Below are 24,057 nucleotides of genomic sequence, written 5' to 3' on the forward strand. Positions count from 1 at the left end.
ATTTTGTCGTTAAGAATGCGACAGAAATTTGGTTATAGTGGGGGTAAGTAATAACAGACAGAATAAAAAAACGAGAAAGACATCTGTTTGCAAAAGTTGTTGGAAGCCACAAATATTGATCCGAGAAAAGTTTTCCCACAGGACCCTCGTGTTTTGCAGAAAATACAGCAGAGAGTCATACAGAAAACACGATATGAAACAAGCATCACTATGACGATGTGAAAGCGATTCGTTAAGAAACAAAAAATGACTAAAAAATCTAAAAAACCGAAGGAAACAGCCGAGAAAATTGGAGCCGTACTAAAATATAAAACTTTTCGGCTAATTCAAATTTCTCTCGACCAGATACTTTATGACCAGTTCCAAATATCACTCTGAAATCACTCTGAAAACAGCTTAAATCAGCTTCTAGCTTTATATATACTCGCTAGTGTGGCTATAATCAAGCTGACGATATTTTTTTCTATTTTATTCTAATTTTATACGTTATCATGCGAAAGAAACAAATGGGTATTTTACACAGAAATTTCGAGAAATTTCTAATTTTGATCATTTTTCACAGTAATAACACTGACCTTTTAATTTACTGCCTATATAGTTCCTCAGGAACTCGATCTGTCTCAACAACTCCTGCACCTGGGCCCTCAAATCTTGATTTTCCGTTTCAAGCTGATTTTCTTGTTGATTCAATCGAGCTTCTCTCGACGGACCGCGAACACGATTTGTTCTGTCATGGGATTGTGCCAAAGATGAAGCTCCACTTGAGGACACAGGATGTATTCTTACTTCCATATTTGAAGCTCCACTTGAAGACACAGGATGTATTCTTTCTTCCACAGATGAAGCTCCACTTGAAGACACAGGAAGTATTCTTTCTTCCACAGATGAAGCTCCACTTGAAGACACAGGATGTATTCTTTCCATATTTGAAGCTCCACTTGAAGACACAGGATGTATTCTTTCTTCCACAGATGAAGCTCCACTTGAAGACATAGGATGTATTCTTACTTCCATATTTGAGGCTCCACTTGAAGACACAGGATGTATTCTTTCTTCCACAGATGAAGCTCCACTTGAAGACACAGGAAGTATTCTTTCTTCCACAGATGAAGCTCCACTTGAAGACACAGGATGTATTCTTACTTCCATATTTGAAGCTCCACTTGAAGACACAGGATGTATTCTTTCTTCCACAGATGAAGCTCCACTTGAAGACACAGGAAGTATTCTTTCTTCCACAGATGAAGCTCCACTTGAAGACACAGGATGTATTCTTACTTCCATATTTGAGGCTCCACTTGAAGACACAGGATGTATTCTTTCTTCCACAGATGAAGCTCCACTTGAAGACACAGGAAGTATTCTTTCTTCCACAGATGAAGCTCCACTTGAAGACACAGGATGTATTCTTACTTCCATATTTGAAGCTCCACTTGAAGACACAGGATGTATTCTTTCTTCCACAGATGAAGCTCCACTTGAAGACACAGGAAGTATTCTTTCTTCCACAGATGAAGCTCCACTTGAAGACACAGGATGTATTCTTACTTCCATATTTGAAGCTCCACTTGAAGACACAGGATGTATTCTTTCTTCCACAGATGAAGCTCCACTTGAAGACACAGGATGTATTCTTACTTCCATATTTGAAGCTCCACTTGAAGACACAGGATGTATTCTTTCTTCCACAGATGAAGCTCCACTTGAAGACACAGGATGTATTCTTTCTTTCATAGATGAAGCTCCACTTGAAGACACAGGATGTATTCTTTCTTCCACAGATGAAGCTCCACTTGAAGACACAGGATGTATTCTTTCTTCCACAGATGAAGCTCCACTTGAAGACACAGGATGTATTCTTTCTTCCATAGATGAAACTCCACTTGCACATGAAGACACAGGATGTAATCTTTCTTCTATATCTCTAGAGCAACAGGGTTGTTCCATTCTCTTCTTCGACACAGGGAAAACTGCTTCGATAGGTTCAATGTCTTCTTCAAAGGGTCTCTTTCTGCTGCCAGGATTCACAATGGTGATAAGTTGGCTTCCGATGAGGGGAGGAGCTTTACCCGCAAATACGCCTGAATCAGTATTGTAAGGGGTATCTGGGGTAACATTAGGTACCGTAGTTGTATTATCAAGTTCGCCGATGGATTCTAGAGTTCCTCTGTTGGGTTCCGAGGCTATATTGTCAGTTGTAGGTTCAGTGTTAAAAGAGTTCATATTTGACTCTGCTGACATTGTTGTCAGATTCATAAATTGTTCATAGAAGACTTGATCAGGTTCTTCTATTGTACCAAGTAAATCTTTAAAATTTTGCCAAAAAAGTTCGTGTAGAATTTCTTCTAGCAATTTTTGTTCTGCGTCGTTGTTTTCAGCTGAAAAATCTGCCGTTTCAACCCCGACGTTTTCAATGAGAGTTGACAATCCGTCAAAAAGTGGATTCTCTTGGGCTGCAATGTTGTTTTGAACTGAAGGATTTTCAGTATCACTAAATAGGTAGCCATAAAGAGTATCCAAATTTGGTAGTTCACCTTGAGAAATATCTATAAAAAAAAGTATACTTAAAAATATAAGAATATCGCCGGCTGTACTAATATACTGTAGCTTTTGAAGTGAACTGCTATATTTCTGTACAAAATAGTTGTTATGTTGTATATGTTGTATACCTTTAAATATATCACTGTTATTCCTGTCCATCCTTGTAATTGCTCCGTGCACGAATTTCGCTTTTTTGCCTTGTAAACGACCCCGTTTCTTGAATAAGAAGCGGGAGCGAGTGGTCGTTTACCTTTACTAATTTGTATTGAAAAATTACAAACTCGCTCTGAGCACGCATTGTCATCTGTTGATAAAAACACGTCAGAATAGCCACAATTCAGTTTGGAATACGTCTTCTTCTTGGATAAACATGTCTCCGAGTAGCTACAACCTTTCTTGGAATACACACTGTTCTTTGTTAATAAAGCCTTTCTTTTTTCACACCTCAATTTTTGCTTTGTCGTTAAGATCTGCAAGAAATATTTAGAAAACGGTCACAAGGATATCGGAAATAGCGTAAAATGTTTCCAGCTCATGTATAAGAAAAAAATAAACGGCAGAAGATTTAGTTGATGGAAATAATTGTTCTCCAGAATGCGCGTGTGATCACGTGATTGCAATCTAAGCTTGAGATGTCTTGTAAATTATTTCACGAAAATTTACGCAGAACCAGTGTCTTCCTTACTACACCAGCAGATGCAATGTCGGAAATTATGTCAACAAGACGCCTGTTCTGGCGTTAACTCCGGCGTGGCGCGCACGTGCCAGTCTTCAATATAAAGCTTCTGAACATAAACAATACAGTTCATATTCATTTAGATACCTTGCGAACCTAAATGTTGTTCGATCGCGAAATTTAGAAGCACATCGTACTTTAAAAAGTATAGAAGTTCAATTGTTCAAAAATGTAAATAAACCGCATCATACATTCACTTTGTCTTACACTTTGCCTTTGGAATTCGTGCTTATATAGTTATATCAAATTTTCAATCCTGTGCAAACTGCGACGTGTCAACGCGCCCATACACGACCACATCTTGTTAAACGGCGAAATAGCAGCGATATTATCAAAATAGGACCAGAATCTACATGTATTAAATATATTCTTACCCCAATTCAATCTAAACTTAATCGCACAGCATCAAAAGATTTGTTCCTCTAGGAGGAATTGCCGTATCATGCGAGCGAAATCGAATCGCGCATCGGAAAATTAGCCAAAGTTGTGCACCACAACTCTTGGGAGACAAGACTGGGACATAGATGAATCCAATCACATACACATTTCAAATACTAGTATATTTCGCGCCATTTCAGACTTGCGACGACGAAAAATAATAAAAATAAAAAAAAACAAAAAAAACCGAGGCGAATTTTCAACTCCGTCGCTGACGCCGGAGTAATTAGGTTATTATGGCATGTCGTCACGTGAGTTAGGGAGACTTTGAATTGAAAAATTTGGGACTTTGGGGAGTAAACAAGAAATGTAAAAACTGTGTGATGTGAGACGTGTGATATTGGAATTTTTGGTGAGAGTGTGGGTTTGGTCGAAGTGGTCCCCACAGAAAATTATTTCAATGACTGCATATTATTATGACATGCATATTAAATTTTATATAATGGAACTTCGGACCTCTACGTACCATGTTCTCCACCAACTGACGCTTTACTATCAAATCCCATTCGAGCAAATCCTCAATCCCCCAAGACGACGAAAACTTCTGATTTCCCAAAATATACAAAAAAGGAATTTATTTGGTTTTTTACAATCTCATGAGTGGCATGCATACAGGGGTGGTAAAACCCCACACAAAGGATATAAGCTCTTGTTGCTAGAAACTATATAAAAACAGAGTGTCCGTTTGCGACCTGTGATTAAAGGAATAAATATAGGTTGCAAGATAAGTTACACGAATTGGTGAATATTCATATATTCAGTCCTGCCCGAAGCTATTGCACTTACAAATAAAATCCGTCGGGCAGAACTTAATATATGAATATTCAACCCCTCCCCTCTCCCCAATTATCGTTCTAGTTACGTCCCTGCCCTTTCTTGTTAGTAGTTGGGTAAAGGTCACGTTTAGGATTAAAATTAGGAAATATTCGTTGATTCTGGTCATGGAATTATTATACCAGTACCATCAACCCGTTGTTTTACTCAGCTGTATTGTGATATGCAAAGGAGTGACAGTTGATCAAATAACTATTTGAGTTAAATTTAAATACATATCAAAGAACTATCAACATGTTAATTAATGACATATCAACTCGAATTTCAGGCAATTTTGTTAACCCAAAAATAATTTATATCAAATTCACAAAATATATTGCAGGCTATTTTTCCAAAATACAGCACTCTACTTGTCAAGTCGACTGCTACTAATTCCACTTCCAAACGAGGTAATATTCAGCAGCCAGGTGTGCAGAATGGATTAAGAAGCCATCGCTTATAACACTTAGAATTGTTGTAACACTTATTGGCCCTACATTTCAAAGAACCGCTAACTCAGAATCAATCAACTCTGATTTAAGGCAACTATTGATATTACTCAATTATACTTACGTACCAATAATGAGAAATTATCCAGGTTCTTCACCAGGCTCTTCATCACCTCCATTTTCAACATCTTAATCTTCTCCATCATCAGTTTATCAGACTTCTGCTGCAAATACAACATCTTCTCCACCGTCTTCAATTCATCCATTGCGTGAAATGGCTCGTTTGTTGGCTAATTTACCAAAGATAAATAATTTTAGATTGATAAGTTTTCCCAATAAATAACATTTACAATTGTATAAACGCATTTCCACCACAATCGCTGTAACGATTCACAGCGCGAAGCTGGTATCATTCAACTCCTAAAAGTTTTAATCAACCAATAAAATGTATCTGAATGTTTGGTTTCATTTACTATGTTGATGAGTTCAGGCAACTAAAGCTACACAACTAAGACATGATCTGAAAACTCGTTAACAGTCTTAATGTATTGTCGATAAAGACAATACATTAATTTAACGAAGGCTTCAGTGCCATCGAAATAATTTGAAATAATTCCATGACTAGAATCGACTAATACAATCCTGTATGCACACGAGCGCTTCCAAAATTGTTTTTGTCTAGTTTATCGATTTGACGCCCTGTCTATACGGTACATGGGCGAATATGCTCACTGTGTTAAATTGGCTTCAACTTCTATTGTCAACTGACGGTGCTTGAAACTGTTTTTTCATGAAAACGAAAACGTTTGAAAAGTGAAAACGTTACTGTGCGCACATAGATAACCCTTTATAAGGGGCGTAACTAGAACGTTGAACGATTATTGGGAGGGGGGGGGGTTAATATTCATATATTCAGTTCTGCCCGACTCTATTGTAAGCTATTGCACTTACAAATAAAATCCGTCGGGCAGAACTTAATATATGAATATTCAACCCCTCCCCTCTTCCCAATTACCGTTCTAGTTACGTCCCTGCCCTTTCTTGTTAGTAGTTGCGTAAAGGTCACGTTTAGGATTAAAATTAGGAAATATTCGTTGATTCTGGTCATGGAATTATTATACCAGTACCCTCAACCCGTTGTTTTACTCAGCTGTATTGTGATATGCAAAGGAGTGACAGTTGATCAAATAGCTATTTGAGTTAAATTTAAATACATATCAAAGAACTATCAACATGTTAATTAATGACATATCAACTCGAATTTCAGGCAATTTTGTTAACCCAAAAATAATTTATATCAAATTCACAAAATATATTGCAGGCTATTTTTCCAAAATACAGCACTCTACTTGTCAAGTCGACTGCTACTAATTCCACTTCCAAACGAGGTAATATTCAACAGCCAGGTGTGCAGAATGGATTAAAAAGCCATCACTTATAAAACTTAGAATTGTTGTAACACTTATAGGCCCTACATTTCAAAGAACCGCTAACTCAGAATCAACTCTGATTTAAGGCAACTATTGATATTACTCAATTATACTTACGTACCAATAATGAGAAATAATCCAGGTACTTCACCAGTTCCTTCATCACCTCCATTTTCAACATCTTAATCTTCTCCATCATCAGTTTATCTGACTTCTGCTCCAAATCCAACATCTTCTCCATCTTTTTTAATTCATCCATTGCAACAAGCCCCAGCTTATTTGACTGATTTCACCAATGAAGTTTTCACAATGAATAACATTAATATAATTAGATCATAAATGCAAGAATTTCTTCATGCTAAATTGCTAAGAGAAATGCAATATTACATTTGAAACAGCAGTGTGTAGGTACGTAACGATTCATGATGCAGAAGTTGACCATCATTCAAGAGGTTTAAATCAACTAAGGAAATTTTTGGTGAATGTGTGGTTTCATTTAGCATGTTGATGAAAATATGAAGATCGAGAAATAGTTGCATCAGGCAACTAAAGTTGCACATTTACAACCAATCATAATGTTCGTTTATGACATGATCTGGAAACTTGCCAACAATTTTGGTCTTAAATGTATATTGTGATGTTGCTACTCTGAGTCACCAACTGGGTAAGCTGAAAAATTTGCTTGACCACAGTGGTAATCGAACCTGCGACCTTCCAACTCCTCTTCCAATCGAGCTACTAGGTCAAGACGGTTCGAGTAATTGATATTTCGGAACTCAATCTAGTCCCTTCGATATCTGTGCATCTTAAAGTGTTTGTAATAGTGCATAAGACTCAGGTAATGTAATGTAATCTGAGTCTTTGCACTGGCTACTACTACCAGTCTTTGTTTTATTGCTTGCTCATATTTATGTAAATTTCCCTACTCATTATGAAGACAATGCATTATTCTCATGGAGCAATCATTCTGTGCCATAGTAGTTCTTGCATGACCAAAATCCAGAAATACAATCTTTAATCAAATCCTTATGATTTACCATTTTTAATGGTGATCCCTACAGAGCTTTATTGCCACATTGACAGAGTACCCAAATTTATATATTAATTAAATTTACTACACAAGTGATTTGCTGCCCTTAAAAACATAATCGTGCAGGGGAAGAAATCTAGCAAACTGTAAAGTTTCTTACCTGATACAGATCACTAGATTTCTTTGTGTAGTATTGTGTAGTAAATTTAATTAATGATAATCCTTATCCTGAATGATAAACATCTTCGATCTTCAGTTTGAAAATCATAGCAGCAGTATCAACAATTTTTGTAATAATGGCATATCAACTCGAAAAACCATTGTATCACCTATAAGGCCTAAATACTGAAAAACTCTGATTTCAAGCAATTATGGATATTACTATTTGACATACCGATAAAAAGAAATGCTCATAATCCAGCTCCCTCATCAGGTTCTTCACCAGGTTCACCAGCATCTCCATCTTCAACATCTTAATACCTTCCATCAGTTTAAACGACTCCTGCTCCAAATGCAAGTTATCCAACATGTTTCTTCTCTGATTTAACAGAGATAAATAATTTAAGATTGATAACTTCACTATGAATATAACATTAAATATAATTCAATCATAGATGCAAAAATTTCTTGATGCTAAATAATTTAGAGGTTCAACACCATACTACACTTGATATTACATTTGAAATAGCTGCATGCTAAAATTTTCTGTAATGATTCCTAAGGTGGAAAATGGTATTATTCCACTTTCAAAAATGTTCATTTGAATGTGTTGTCTCATTTTATTTTGAAGACATAATCTTGAAACTCAGCAACAGTTTTTGTTCTATTGTTTACTCAAATTTCCATACAATGATGACAATACATTATTTTCATGTACTAATTTCAGAATCCACAATGATAGTCCTATTCTAATCCTTCGGAATTATGAAATTCCACGCAAAATTGAGATATTAAATTTCTTACATGCCAGCATGCTACTAGTTATATATATTAATTTTGTGCTGGGATTTACTGCCGATATGTCAGTTACACTCTTACAAATTCATACAAATAATTTATATGTTTCTTCTTACTTACTTTTGTAATTCTCATAAATACCGTCGGTCGACTTGGTCTTGGTGGTGTGTCATCCATCTCGTCCATCGTTTCACCCGGCTCACGTGCACGTCACGATCCAATAAAGGAAATGAGCTTCAGGAAAGGTTGGATTATCAATCCCTGTGTACAATTACGTACAGTTGATGATAAAACTGTCAAACGAAAGCAAGTCTTTTCTTTTCCAACGGTCAATAAACCTTACAAACCACTTCGAAAATCTGTTTAACAAAATGGCAACGGAAGTTTTCAGAGTTCTGCTTTTATAACCTTTTAAGACGGAAGTGTTTCCACTCAAAAAGACAAAAGGATTTCATTTCAGTTTGACAACAAATGATTGCAGTATTTTGTTGCGTTTGGATGCAATCACAAGTTGCAACGTAATTTACATGATTGATTGGAAGCGCGTGATATTCTGGAGAGCGGAACAGGGGGCGTTGTATGAAAGCCTGATAGGGAGTGATAGCGCTATCAACCGGACCGGATAGTGATTTTTTTCAACCGGCTTTCATACAACCTGCCCCAGATATCACATGAAAGAAAAGTGAAAGAGCAGAAGGCAAAAAGTTTAGCATTTAGCTTTTGACTAAACCACTTTGTCGTTTGGCTTTGTTGTATGGCTTAACAATAACATGCATGTAGATTGGAGATGTTTCTTTTCATTCCATGCCAAGTCCCACCGAAGAGTTTGTAATCATGTCAGTTCGCAATTTTTCCCCTACGATTTTCCTGTTTCAAAAGAAATTGAGCAACTGGACAATATTAATCTAGAACCTTTTTAATTACAGTCAAGCCGGATGTTCTAATTGTTCTGTGTTCCCTGCTATGTTGCAACATTGCGAACGATATTTTTTTAAAAATTGCTTTGAGCAAACGGAACTGCTGTGAAATCTTGCCCCTTGAAATCTTAGTACTCGGTGAAAAAAATTGATTTTACCTTTAATTTTAGCTCGTAGAATTCACGGTAATGTCCACGCGATAAAGTTAGAAAAACATTATAAATTATGTTACTATTTTATGTATTTATTGTTGAGAACCATAAGGCATAATACGCCATCACTGTTCTGGTTCGACACTTTGACTATTATTAAAAGTTAACAGCAAGAGTCCAGTCACTTTTGAAGTCGATTAAAGACAATTTTTTGTACATTCTGAGTCAATCTGAGATAAAAATCGTTTCATTTATTAGTCCTGTTACCAAAATTTGATCAACACCGAATAACAGCAATCTGCGGAGATAGTGTTTACAAAATCCAAATATATTGTCACAAGGTCGCTTGTGTGGGAGGTGAACTCAATCAAAAATTTTGTGTGACAAGGTTGTGTGTGAATCTCCAAGTTATACACATGCGAACACACACGAATGAATTTTGTGCTTCATATGCGAGGAGTTTACATTTGTAAATCAACAAATCAATGCTAGAGATGTGAAAATACCATGCATATATACATGTTTAGTACCGGACTTGATTTTTCGCAACATTCTGAGATCACAGTTCACAGCAGGAGGTGAACTTGGGTTATTTTGTTTGGATGACTTGATGAAAACATCATGCCATAAGACAAAACAAGAAAAGACGGGTTTGGGACAGGTCTATACCGATCACTTTATTACTATTTATAATAATTCAAATCTTTGTACGTTAGCAATGCAGAGAGACGTCAATAAGTAAATAATTTGTAGGTACACAACGTAAGTATTTAAAACTCAAAGCTTTCGGTCCGTTAACGTTGCACTGATGAAGGCCCGGGTTAACGGATAGAAAGCTTTGCAGTATTAAATACTTACGTGGTGTACCTACAAGCTAATTTACTTTTGGGATTTATTATTTTATTTCAAGCTGAGATAAGGTTTCTATGTCCCTCGCATTTTCAGGATCAAATATCGTCATATAGCAGGCAATCTCGCACTCATTTTTTAGTAAATCAGCGCTCGGAAGGGTTGTCTGTCGAAATACTAATCCATTCTGCAATATTAAATGGTTTATATCTTATGTTATTCATTATAATTTAATATGAACTGACTGGAAGAAATTTTGTGATTATGCATGTTAAGTTATAAGAACTATAGCTCTGACATAAACTTGAAACCGTAATAAAATATATTTCAAGTTGTTTCAACCGAGAAATGGATTTTCAATTTCATTTGACAACTAGTCCCAGTCCCAATCCTCAGCCACCATTCCAGATGACCTGGAACAACAAACATTACATTTCTCACGTAACAAATACTTATCATGCATGTGATAGTAAAGTTAATAATAAATAGCCCTGTTTAAGGAAATGGAGAGAACCGAATGACTTCAATAGGTATCGACTACATAGTATCGATTGGGAATACTAAACAGTAATGCTACAAAAAGCGAAAAACTTAACACAAAGTAGATCACGTCTCATGACTCTCATCTGTAAAGTTTTGTTTAATATTTACCGGAAATAACGCAATATTTCTTATTCATCAAAATATCTAGTCGATATAAAAATTTCTTGATTCAAAATCCTACCGAAGGCTTTATCAAAATCTTCCTCAGAAAAAGTAATAATTTTTCCAAATCCTGCAAGGTTTGCCTACAGAGCATAATTTAATGCTAATAGTATTCAATCAACCTAAAATGCGAGATCTTGTAACCATGATATTGTTAAAATCATATCACCATTAAAGCCATTCAAGGTGCCTCCATGACGAAGCTTTACTGCAGTTATCATAGTGACGTTTTATTTTAAAATGCTGTCGACTAAACACTTGTATTTAAAAGGGAAAAAACAGAATTGGAAGCGTATAGGTTGGTTTCTTGACATACACAATGATACAAGTGTCTTGTCCTGGTAATATTCTGTCGTATGTACGACAGTATGTTTTTCCAGGTCGGCTGTAAATACGAGTAATTCTATCATGAACAGCTTTTGAATAGCCCATTCGGCATTTAAAACTTGTCAATATTTTGCTGCATCCAAGAACATATAAAACTTGCCATGAAAAATGTCATTGGTGCATGGCTCTTTTTGAAATCGAGGATTATATTTTGCCCTGTAATTTGACGTGTAGCAAAACCATTCTCAACGAATGGATAGACGAAATAGGGATAAATAACGCCAGAAGTTAGTTTGTGCTCAGACAAACGACTGGCTTTACAATAAATTATAGACAACGACACATTCACGCAACGTTATTTACTGTCGTAGGGATTTCCAACATCCTGAGTTCCACAGTTCTCTTCGCCATATCGAGAGCGGTCTCTCGCCGTTCTTGTTGAAGCCAATCATCACCCTGGACATTTTCTCTATGTATGGACGACCCTACGAGAGAGGAAAAATCTGAAAATAAGAGGATGGGACTGAAGAATTCTGGGTCGAAAGAAGATTGTAGTATTGTCATGCAGGGCTTAGCTTCGTAGTTTGTAAGAATAATACAGCCAAAATTGGATTGCCCAGGAGTCGAAATCACGATGTCACGCGCCGCTCGAATACTTCTCAATTTATTAAAAACTGATCTTATAATACTGGATATACACTATACTGAAAGCAAAGGCAGGGGCCTCAAATAGCCCCCAATTGGTGGTTAGAACTTTAGCTTACATTCGTTTCATATTTAAAGTTGTCAGTTGAAAGCGACGCCTTAAGAAGTAAGAAAGTGCCTCCGGAAGTTATTTAATTCTAGCTTCGTTTTTTACAGGTACAGCCATAGATATATAGCTATTGGGTGCAGTTACTTTAGCCAGTGTATTTTTAGATAAAAACTAATTACACCTATTCACTGCGGTCGTCACTTGTTTCCACTCTTCAAAATGACATGACGTCATCTCCCCTCGACTGAATGTTCCGGAGTAATAGTTCCAGGTGTTACTAGTTTACTGATTCATCGTTTTTCAGTGTGCGCGCGCTTTAAAAAGTTGAACAGGCACGATTGTATCTTGGGATAAATGGCACGCACTGCATCAGAGTGAAAAACGACTTGTGTCACATAGCGTCTCAAAAAATTAAGATTTGCGCGCATCAAGGTTGATTCTGGTAGTGGATAATTCTAATCATTCATAAAGATATTTCCGTCATCATATCCTTGCCTCTTGGGGACAGCTTACTAGCACTAGCCTGCGAATACCTTCTTTTCATGCATAGATGCATACAAAGGTAATCATAAATGAAATCACATGATAAACCTGGTTTGCGCTGTTCGACTGTGACGTCACTCCGACGCCATGTCGTTAAAATATTTCCCGTGGGCTTTTGGTGAAGAAAGCAAGCGACTAGCGGTTTTAGGGCCTTCAGACCTTCGAGATTTCGAAAAAGTTTGTCGGCAATCGTGAAAACCGTGTTTTAGCCTGATTACGGGGGGGGGGGTAAAATTTGCATATATTTTTCAGCATGGAAACGAGGCTGAAGAACCTAATATGGCTATATTTTCTTTTTAAATGGCCCAAATACACCGAAAATTTGTAGTGACATTAAGAATGACGATACAAAGACAAAAGCTAAATTTCAAGGGTCACGTGACGTTTTCAACATGGAAACGAGGCTCTAATAACGAAATGGCATAACATTTCTTTACATAATACTAACTGTAAAAAAGACACCAAAAATTGCGACTTATAGACTTATGTGTCAACTGCGACTATCATGACACTGTGACTGCAGTGTCGTTGCGATTATGGGGGGAGGGTGATGAAGTGTTATAGTCATGCAGCACGTGAAAAATAACGGTTTGGCCTTGTTTCGTATGGTAGTGAATGCAAAGCAACACACAAAGATGCCAGCCATCTTGCTAGTAGCCAAGAAGAGGCCGATACCAAGATGATACTCCACGCTGTCGATGCTACATCGGACGGAGCGGTGAAGATCGAAATTCACTCGCCTGATACAGATGTCCTGGTCCTTGCTCTCAGACGCTATTGTGATATGTGTAGTGAAGTTGCCTTTGTTACTGGTAAAGGAACACGTCATAGATCGATAATGATGCTTCAACCTATAGCCCTCGCACTCGGGGCGACGAAAGTAGCTTCTCTTCCGGCGTTCCATGCTTTTAGTGGGGCTGACAATACTGGCAGTTTCTCTGGCTTTGTGAAAGTCACTGGAAGGCCTTCATGCACTTAAGTGAAGACGTCATCCGTGCGATTGCAAACCTTGGAACTACCCTCACTCTCCAAGATGAGACGATGACAGCTTTGGAGAAGTTTGTGTGCGCACTATATGCCCCAACTACATCCCTTCAAACGGTGAAAGAAGTTAGGTGGTTTCTCTTCAGACGTAAGCAAGCCGAGTCAGAAAAACTGCCCCCAACTAAATCTACCCTTCGCGAGGCTGTTCTTCGAGCTCATTACCAAACAATGATATGGAACAATGACGTGGTGGCTAATCCCCAAATACCTTCTCCTGAGAACTATGGTTGGGACCAACAAGACCAGACTTGGGTTCCCGTTATGACTCGACTTCCGCCAGCGCCAGATGCTGTCCTTGAGCTAGTGAGATGCGGTTGCAAGACACGGTGCGAAACGAACAGATGCCAATGCCGTAAAGCTGGATTACCGTGTACGGACCTGTGTGCATGCCATGACGATGAAGATTTCGATACGTGCCTCAATGTGGCTCGTGAAATCCAAGAGGATGATGACGATGATGATGATGATGATGATGATAATACAGGTTTTTAAGGATAACAAGCGGAAATGCTTTAACGTGGTCGGTCTCTCTCTCTATATATAATATCTTCACTAGAGAACAACTTCCTAACATATATACATATATATGAAAGTTAATGCGTTTTAAAGTATATTCCATGAAATAAAAGTATATTCCATGAAAATTGGGGCATGTAAAAAATGTTATACCATTTCCTTATTAGAGCCCCGTTTCCATATTGAAAAGGTCACGTGACCCTTGAAATTTAGCTTATGTCTTTGTATCGTCATTCTTAATGTCACTACAAATTTTCGGTGTATTTGGGCCATTTAAAAAGAAAATATAGCCATATTAGGTTTTTCAGCCTCGTTTCCGTGCTGAAAAATATATGCGAATTTCCCCCCCCCCCGAAGGTCTGAAGGCCCTAAAACCGCTAGTCGTTTGCTTTCTTCACTAAAAGCCCACGGGGATACATTAGCTCCCTGACTATCGTGTAAAGATATACTAAACATCGTGGAAAATACACATTACGTGAATTAATTGTTGCGCGATCCTATAGAAGGTCCACGGATACTAAAACATCCCGTGCGCAAGTAATAATTTATCACGGAGGAATCTGCGTCTAGTTTTATTCAATTGTCACTTTGTATGCAATGCCTGATTCATCGGCGCCGGCTGAATCTACGACTAACTTGAACGGTGTGTTTGAAGGTAAACTAATATACTTTTATAGTCACCTGAAATAAATATATCAATATATTATCAATAAATGCGTCTCTAATTAAACGTTTCCATTTCCGGTATTTTAATAATTAATTACAGTAATTTATTACAGTCCCTCTATAGCGGTTTTCGCTATATTGCACGACTCAAGGAAAATACGGCTTTGCAGAACTATCAAGTGCGGACGCCACAAGTTAATACCAATTCCATGCCTCACAAAGAACTTTAGCCAATATTTTTAGGAGGCAAAAGTGGGTGGGGAGATGTGTGTGGCTTGGACCCTTGCTCTACAGTAGAACGCCTAGCCCTCTCTAACGCCTAGTCTCATTCTAGTTCCTACTGTAGTTCCTGGCATCCCAGAAACATTGGATTATGCTCTCAACTCAAACAGTTTGTTAGAAGGTAAACATTTTTATAGCCACTTCCTTTCAAACCGGCATGAAATTTTTACAATAATAAGTGACAAGACCCACTCCAGTACACAAATAAAATTATAAATCATACCTGTCACTGTAGTTCCTAGTATATCAGAACCATTGGACCATGCTCTCAACTCAAACAGTTTGTTAGAAGGTAAACTAACATAACATTATAGCCACTTCCTTCCAAACTTGCAGGAAATTTTGACAATTAAGGATAAGTGACAATTCCTCACTCCGGTACACCAATTAAAATATTCAATCATCCCTCTCAATGTAGTTTCTAGTATACCAGAGACATTGAATGGTGTCCAATCAGAAACAGTTCGAAAACCAACCCAAGAAACACAAGCTGAAAACTTCAGGGATGATGAATGACATCCATTACTTCTAGAATGATGAAAACAATTTGATATGAACAAATAAAGTTATTATTTTTAAGTATATTTTCTTATACATATTCATATACATTATATAGGATATATTATACCATATAATACCAATGAACCTTGTCAGACACGCATATTAGCAATGTAAATTATAGACAAGAACATAAGCATGTAAATAAACAACATAATGTGTCTATTTCATCAAAGTGTGCATTTTTATCTCAAATAAAAAAAAAACATTCGCTATTGGGCTGCCTACGCAAGAATCAATAATATGGAGTCCTTAAAAGAAAAAATAAAGGTCTAAGAAAAAGCTGACCCACAAATAAAATGTTATTCTAGTGGATGAAAACAGTATCAGTCTAGACAGTATCATACCACAGTCAACAAAGTCTGGTGATAAGGGGGAGTAAGGGTGAGGGCAAAATACCCAAGCTCAGATGGGCATCTAGGTGGTAATGTCTTTGTTAATAAAATACTTTTCCTGGGGCCCCCTGTTTGTCATCAATAGGCCTGTTTCTTAGTACCTCATTATTGGTACTTAATAAAGCTAACTTTAATTATTAAAGTATTATTAATTATAAGTTGAAAATTGGCCTAGGTTTTGTTTTGTTTTTGTTTATTCTTTCTATTACAGAAAGCTAACTTTATTGGGCAAACTTTCAGTTTAGATGGTATTATATAAAGTATATATATATATGTGTAGTATATATATATATATATATATATATATATATATATATATATTATATAATATATATATATACATATATATATATATATATATATATATATATATATATATATATATATATATATATATATATACAGCCACTGTCATTAATGTTGTCCAAATCAAGTATATCAATATACCTGTCATGTGACTTATTGGTATGCACCAACTCGAGTGTGCTTGCTATATATATATAATTATATATATATATATATATATATATATATATATATATACAACATGTGTAAAACAATGTGCCCTCCCGGCTATCACCAGAGCGCAATGGTGACTCCTGCACTTGGGACACAGGACGTACGGTATATATATATATATATATATAATATTATATTATATGTACACTTTATATAAATATATGTACACTTTATATAAAATAACACTGTTTAGTTGCGCTAATTTTGACCTCGCGGCTGGATTTAAATATGTCGTTTTAAGATTTTTGTGTGGCAATTGTCTCGCTATGTGATTTTTGCGTTGGCTTTGATTTCACGTGCTAATTTTACGTACTTTCGAATTCCGTATTTTTCGATGATAAGCTGTTTTTAGGACCTAGCATTTGACCTCTCACATTTGTGTGGCACCAAAATCACAAGAGACCATAGGCGGCCCAGAACTGATCTCGCTGACGCGCGCGCTCGCGTCTGAACAGTCTTATATTATGATAATATAATAATAGTTATAGTCATAATATAAGACTGTTCAGACAACATGAGCGTCGCGCGAGGTCAGCGAGATCAGTTCTGGGCCGCCTATGAAGAGACACTTGAAAGTGGCAACAGTGGAGTCGCAAATCAATATATAAACCTTAGACGTTTACGACACACGGCTAACAGCAAACGGCAAATTTCAAATCGCGTTTGGGGCAAACTTCACAAGTTTTTGGCCGCCAAGTAGCTAATTCATTCTTCAGCTTTCGTTGTCTAATTGTTAAATAGCCACTTCCTTCCGAGATAGTCTAGAGATTGTCGCGTGTTTTTGTCGCGGGTATATTTTGCGGTTCGTGGGTTTTTTACGTCATTTTTTTGTGCACATGATTTTTTTGTTCACGTGTACAGTAATTTTTTGACAATTTGTACTTTGCCCTCTGAACTGTTATAGTTTTATCAAATTGGTTTTATGACTTCAACATTTCAAGGTTTTCAAAGCGTTATTTTATCGTTATTTCTGGTATTTGTATTTCGATAGCTGTTTCAGTAATGGTAAGAAAACACATACCACATATAGTTTGCGGTTACAGTTTTTGTTTTTTGTATTTAAAACGTTTAATATGCATTGCCTCGTGTTTTGCAAAATAAAATGCAGCATCTAGTTTTTGTTCGGTTTTGACAACGTTCTTTCGCGTTTGCTTTTATCTATCAAGACGAGTACTCAAGAAGCCAGAAATGTGATACAAGAAGCCAAAAAGCTCGACTTGGTTTTGTTTCACGATCCTTCGGGCAGAAAAAATCGCGAACGCCCAGCCAAGAAAATAGGCTAGGCATTGCCATTGGTAGAAACACGATTTTTCGTTGGAGGAAACAGCTGAGCTGAGCGTCACTCGTGACTGTTAGCTGAGTTGTTTCCTCAAGTGTGCGGTGTCGTATTCTGCGTTTTCTGACAGGCGTGGTATCCGCGTCGGATATTCAAAAAGTGGAATAATTTTGTGCATGAGTGAACATTTCCTGACAGTGTGTGCTCGCGTCCTGAGCTATCGGCTCAGCAGTTGATGCGAATGCGTGTGTTTTCTTTTCACATTTTGAATTATTTTCACAACCCAAGTGGGTGCAAAATAACTCAATAGTTGCTGAATCAGCACTGGAAAACAAATTAGCGGTTTTTGGCCCGATTATCCTTGTCTACCGTAAATGATCGATTAAGCGCCGCTACTCGAATAAGCGCCGCTGTCAAATAAGCGCCGCACCTCAATAAAAAAAATTTAATAAGCGCCGCTGTTGAATAAGCGCCGCGGCGCCTATTTAGGAAGATATAAATAAACGCTAAAAAATGTAGAAATAAACAATTCTTTATTTAAACGCGTTAATCCAAACATTTAAACTTTTGAGAACGACGGCCAGTATTGAAACTAAAGTTTTATTGTCGAATATCTCTTACAAACGGGCTCATATGACAGTTCTGATAGTTTAAAATTTTCCTTCCTAATTAACTCCGTGTCTAACACTTGGGCATGTCGTCGATTCGCCGTATATGCTGTGAACTTAGCGGGAATCACCAGCCCAACTTCGCGCTTTCTTTTTCCTGTAACCTCTACCAAACGTTTGTTCGATTCATCGGCCTTCAGAAAATAATCTATTTGCTCACTTTGAAATAAGCGCCGCTGTCGAATAAGCGCCGCTGTCAAATAAGCGCCGCTGTCAAATAAGCGCCGCATCTTAAAATCGATATTTGCAATAAGCGCCGCGGCGCTTAATCGATCATTTACAGTATACGAGGTAAGGTGTACGGCAATTCTAAAACTGGGAAAATTCCGAATCTGGAAAGCAAAATTTAGAGAAAATCCATCTTTTGACTTATGTACTTCTCATCGACTGCACTAAATACTATACCCTTTTCGATGGCATAAAGCATTTCTGAAATACGTACAATACCCCCACCTTTTTCCGAAAAAAAGGCGATGTTTATCGCTCAAACGCGTCGTTTTCGAACATGATGAAAAAGGGTACCCTTTTTTGTCGATCTTGTTATTAAGAAGTAAGACGATAAAAGGTACCCTTTTCGGTATAATACGTCATTACATCGTTTGATGAAAAAGGGTACCCTTTTCGATGACTTATGACCTTTGTAATAAGACGGAAAAGGTACCCTCTTAGATTGGAATTTGATCTGTTGATCTCAAATAGGATTATATAGACATGGTGTCAAATATTTATACCATTGATATCAAGGCTGAGTGTATAATTTAGTCTCTCTTGTTTTTTATTAAAAATGGCAGGGAAAATATCGAATATATTATATATGCTAGAGACAATGTTCAAAATAATTATACTTATCAGCAGAATAGCGCATATTAATGTAACTGGATTTAGGTTAGTCAATGTTCCTCGAAAGAAGCTTCCGGTTTTTATTCTGTTAAAGGCCTAGCACTCAGAAACTAGACATTTTTAAAGCGACACAGCCGACACTAGAGAATGCATGTGCCGTACACTATACTCTGCCGCACACTATAGAGTGCGCTGTATATAGTACACAGAGTAACTAAAAAATAATTCTGGCCATGCAGTGATGGAAACAGTCACATTGCATGCGCTACAAAGCCAAAAATACTTCGCTGCCTGTATCTGCATGCCACTATAGTCTATCAGCTATAGTCTAGCCATAACATATGTAGTACGGTATTCCCATTATCATAGTTATTATATATATCCTTTCCCAAGAGCTATATTAATCTGTGGACAGGCTACACTTATATATATCGATCGATTTAAAAAAAATTATTATAGACTGTGAAATAATGGTGTCCTCTTGCAATGCTGTAAAATCCAAATACAAGGCCATCTTGTTTTGCTTTCACTCATACGTGTCAAAATATATGAAATCCCATCAGAAATGTAACAAATACATAAATATTTGCGCAGGTTCCGTTTTTTTAGACTCCTTTTATTTTCGATATTTTTCTCTATCAGTGCTCTTTTTTACTGTAAAATATACAATAAATTATACACTCAGCCTTGATATCAATGGTATAAATATTTGACACCATGTCTATATAATCCTATTTGAATTCAACAGATTAAATTCCAATCTAAAAGGGTACCTTTTCCGTCTTATTACAAAGGTCATAAGTCATCGAAAAGGGTACCCTTTTTCATCAAACGATGTAATGACGTATTATACCGAAAAGGGTACCTTTTATCGTCTTACTTCTTAATAACAAGATCGACAAAAAAGGGTACCCTTTTTCATCATGTTCGAAAACGACGCGTTTGAGCGATAAACATCGCCTTTTTTTCGGAAAAAGGTGGGGGTATTGTACGTATTTCAGAAATGCTTTATGCCATCGAAAAGGGTATGGTATTTAGTGCAGTCGATGAGAAGTACATAAGTCAAAAGATGGATTTTCTCTAAATTTTGCTTTCCAGATTCGGAATTTTCCCAGTTTTAGAATTGCCGGACCGTCCAATGATTCTTGAGTGCCATTTACTCATTTTTCCGGTGCCGTTAAATCTTAAATGATTTGTTGACTGCTAAAAAGTAATGGATGTAATGTTTCTTAAGTTTAAATGTGTTTGAACCCACTCTTAATTCATTTTATGCGAGTATCATTCGCTCCAACTGCTGAGCTGATAGCTCAGGACGCGCGCACACTGTGACGAAATGTTCACTCCTGCACAAAATTATTCGAATAACACCGATATACGACACCGCACACTTGAGGAAACAGCTCAGCTATAAACAATCACGAGTGACGCTCAACTCAGCTGTTTTCTGTGCGATGTATAAAACTACTTATAACTCGCGACAATTAGATTATCTCTATCCTTATAAGCTTGCATGGAATTTAAAACACAGAAAAGAATGGCGGTGCCTCCGATGCACTGAGCTATAGTACAATGAAGAAAGCAAACTTACATATAGCCACCACAGTGATATAGCCTGTATGGCAGGCGGTCCCTAACATGCATTTAAGGCGTAAGTAGCGTACGGTCGCCTTACTAGCCGTTTTCACATTAGAAGACGAACAAATCGTCTGGTTGAATAAGTCGTCTCAGTCGGACAAATCATCTGATTTGAAAACGAGTCGGACAGGGCCGTAACTAGAACGATAATTGGGGGGGTGTTTATTCATATATTCAGTTTTGCCCGACGGATTTCTATTGTAAGCTATTGCACTTACAAAAGAAACCCGTCGGGCAGAACTGAATATATGAATAAACACCCCCCCAATTATCGTTCTAGTTACGGCCCTGGAGTCGGACAAAATTTCAGATGAACAAATCGTCTAAATTAGTTCGACCCTCTGTCCGTCTGTTACGACGATTTTTCGGGGAGGATTAGACATTACAAAACGTCTTGGATTCATACATATCGAACAAATTTATACACGAAAAAAATAAGATATTGCGCGCAGTATTGCAATCGCAAGGGGAATGGAAATACTGTAGTGGTAATTTCGGTAATTTCCAAAGCACAAAAACGTGTTTTTGTCTGTCTAGAATTCATATTGGACGAACAATTTGCAGCACGATTTATTTGACCAGACGATTTGTTAGTCTTTGAGGAGTGAACTATAGGGAAAATGTGATATTTTCCACTGTTTTTGTCTTTTTATCGCGAGGTAGAGGACTAAATCAAATCAAACATACCATTTCAAACAAAAGCACACATTCAAGAACATTGGGAACCTATATTTTACATTCAAATGAACTCAATCGTAAACAAATATCTCAGTACTAGTTTGCGTCCGTACAGATTGGGGTTTATAAAATCGTGTTAAATATTATACATATAAGAAAATATTTTAAAATAAACTAACCCACAAAGAAATAAATATTGTAGCGTGTAAGTAAGTTACTTGAACTGATAGTCACTAGCGGTAAGTTACTTGAACTGATAGTCACGACAAATATATAATGATATAATATACGACCATATGTATATAATTCACTCGATATTTCTAACAACTAGAATTACATTACATTCTCACAATACCTGGCATGTCTCCTATAACTTTCGCCAGTCATATATACGCCATTTGTGTAGATTGGTTTTTCGCGTTTCATTTCACACTTGAAGGTTTTTACCCAAAGGCAAGAAAAAGGTCTGCTGTAGTCTCTCCGTTGACACTTAAGTGCATAAGCGTCTTCCTGTGAAATTAAAGTGCACAAAAGAATGCACAGGTGCTTCCACTCTGATAATTTAAATTTTCTGAGATTTGCGCACTGGATTTGCGTCAAAATGTAATAGTGTTTCCACTCTGAACTGAACTGAAACTTTTATTGACTCTGATATTGACTCTGATATGTGACAGCCACAGCAAGCGATCAATGTATTTTGTACACAGTGATTTTGTCTGATTGGTCAATTTTGATTTCCGGTTTCCCCAAGGTTACAAAGGTCAGCCTGCTGACAGAAAGTATCAAAATTGATTGAATATCGAGCGCTGTTGCACTACAAAGCGAAATAATCTGTGTCGTTATTGGAATAAATGGTTTTTGATCTAAATTCCTAACACGTATCCGGCGTTTTCGGCCACTGAAAACGGCTATTTCTAAAACCAGGAACGGGGAATCGGGAAACGGAACGGGGAACGGAACGGGGAACGCGAAAACCCGGAATACTAAAAGCCGGAATCTCTAAAACCCGGAATACTAAAAGCCGGAATCTCTAAAACCAGGAATACTAAAAGCCGGAATCTCTAAAACCCGGAATACTAAAAGCCGGAATCTCTAAAACCCGGAATACTAAAAGCCGGAATCTCTAAAACCCGGAATACTAAAAGCCGGAATCTCTAAAACCCGGAATACTAAAAGCCGGAATCTCTAAAACCAGGAATACTAAAAGCCGGAATCTCTAAAACAAGGAATACTAAAAGCCGGAATCTCTAAAACCGGGAATACTAAAAGCCGGAATCTCTAAAACCAGGAATACTAAAAGCCGGAATCTCTAAAACCAGGAATACTAAAAGCCGGAATCTCTAAAACCAGGAATACTAAAAGCCGGAATCTCTAAAAACCAGGAATACTAAAAGCCGGAATCTCTAAAACCCGGAAATACTAAAAGCCGGAATCTCTAAAACCAGGAATACTAAAAGCCGGAATCTCTAAAACCAGGAATACTAAAAGCCGGAATCTCTAAAACCAGGAATACTAAAAGCCGGAATCTCTAAAACCCGGAATACTAAAAGCCGGAATCTCTAAAACCAGGAATACTAAAAGCCGGAATCTCTAAAACCAGGAATACTAAAAGCCGGAATCTCTAAACCAGGAATACTAAAAGCCGGAATCTCTAAAACCCGGAATACTAAAAGCCGGAATCTCTAAAACCCGGAATACTAAAAGCCGGAATCTCTAAAACCCGGAATACTAAAAGCCGGAATCTCTAAAACCCGGAATACTAAAAGCCGGAATCTCTAAAACCCGGAATACTAAAAGCCGGAATCTCTAAAACCCGGAATACTAAAAGCCGGAATCTCTAAAACCCGGAATACTAAAAGCCGGAATCTCTAAAAACCCGGAATACTAAAAGCCGGAATCTCTAAACCAGGAATACTAAAGCCAGAATCTCTAAAACCAGGAATACTAAAAGCCGGAATCTCTAAAACCAGGAATACTAAAAGCCGGAATCTCTAAAACCCGGAATACTAAAAGCCGGAATCTCTAAAACCAGGAATACTAAAAGCCGGAATCTCTAAAACCAGGAATACTAAAAGCCGGAATCTCTAAAACCAGGAATACTAAAAGCCGGAATCTCTAAAACCAGGAATACTAAAAGCCGGAATCTCTAAAACCCGGAATACTAAAAGCCGGAATCTCTAAAACCCGGAATACTAAAAGCCGGAATCTCTAAACCCGGAATACTAAAAGCCGGAATCTCTAAAACCCGGAATACTAAAAGCCGGAATCTCTAAAACCCGGAATACTAAAAGCCTGAATCTCAAAAACCCGGAATACTAAAAGCCGGAATCTCTAAAACC

General features: G+C 37.2%; 1 protein-coding gene, 1 long non-coding RNA gene and 1 pseudogene across 2 annotated transcripts; 2 read left to right on the top strand and 1 right to left on the bottom strand.

Annotated features, from left to right (window-relative positions):
- Positions 1 to 549: 549 nt before the first annotated feature.
- LOC114529299 (mucin-21-like) lies at positions 550 to 8,774 on the bottom strand. Its single transcript, XM_028551055.1, has 7 exons — positions 8,515 to 8,774; positions 7,832 to 7,975; positions 6,529 to 6,690; positions 5,106 to 5,267; positions 4,182 to 4,259; positions 2,670 to 3,011; positions 550 to 2,546 (listed from the first exon to the last, which is right to left on the bottom strand). Exons 6-7 carry the CDS (start codon positions 2,698 to 2,700, stop codon positions 550 to 552), a joined length of 2,028 nt encoding a protein of 675 aa, XP_028406856.1. The 5' UTR covers positions 2,701 to 3,011; positions 4,182 to 4,259; positions 5,106 to 5,267; positions 6,529 to 6,690; positions 7,832 to 7,975; positions 8,515 to 8,774.
- Positions 8,775 to 13,320: 4,546 nt separating this feature from the next.
- LOC114529300 lies at positions 13,321 to 14,177 on the top strand (annotated as a pseudogene).
- An 818-nt stretch (positions 14,178 to 14,995) lies between these two features.
- Positions 14,996 to 15,719, top strand: LOC114529497. Its single transcript, XR_003687635.1, has 3 exons — positions 14,996 to 15,270; positions 15,385 to 15,441; positions 15,568 to 15,719. It is a non-coding gene; the product is annotated as an uncharacterized LOC114529497 (long non-coding RNA).
- The last annotated feature ends 8,338 nt before the right edge of the window (positions 15,720 to 24,057 follow it).

This window comes from Dendronephthya gigantea, unplaced genomic scaffold (assembly GCF_004324835.1).
Source record: "Dendronephthya gigantea isolate DGI-Jeju-01 unplaced genomic scaffold, DenGig_1.0 000056F, whole genome shotgun sequence".
NCBI lineage: Eukaryota > Metazoa > Cnidaria > Anthozoa > Malacalcyonacea > Nephtheidae > Dendronephthya > Dendronephthya gigantea.

Bases quoted from the DNA above. Each gene is read 5' to 3' on its own strand.
- LOC114529299 (XM_028551055.1), bottom strand. From the start codon at position 2,700: ATGGACAGGAATAACAGTGATATATTTAAAG. The intron at 2,547-2,669 runs GTATACAACATA...TTTTTTTTATAG, and splicing joins TAACAGTGATATATTTAAAG to ATATTTCTCAAGGTGAACTA.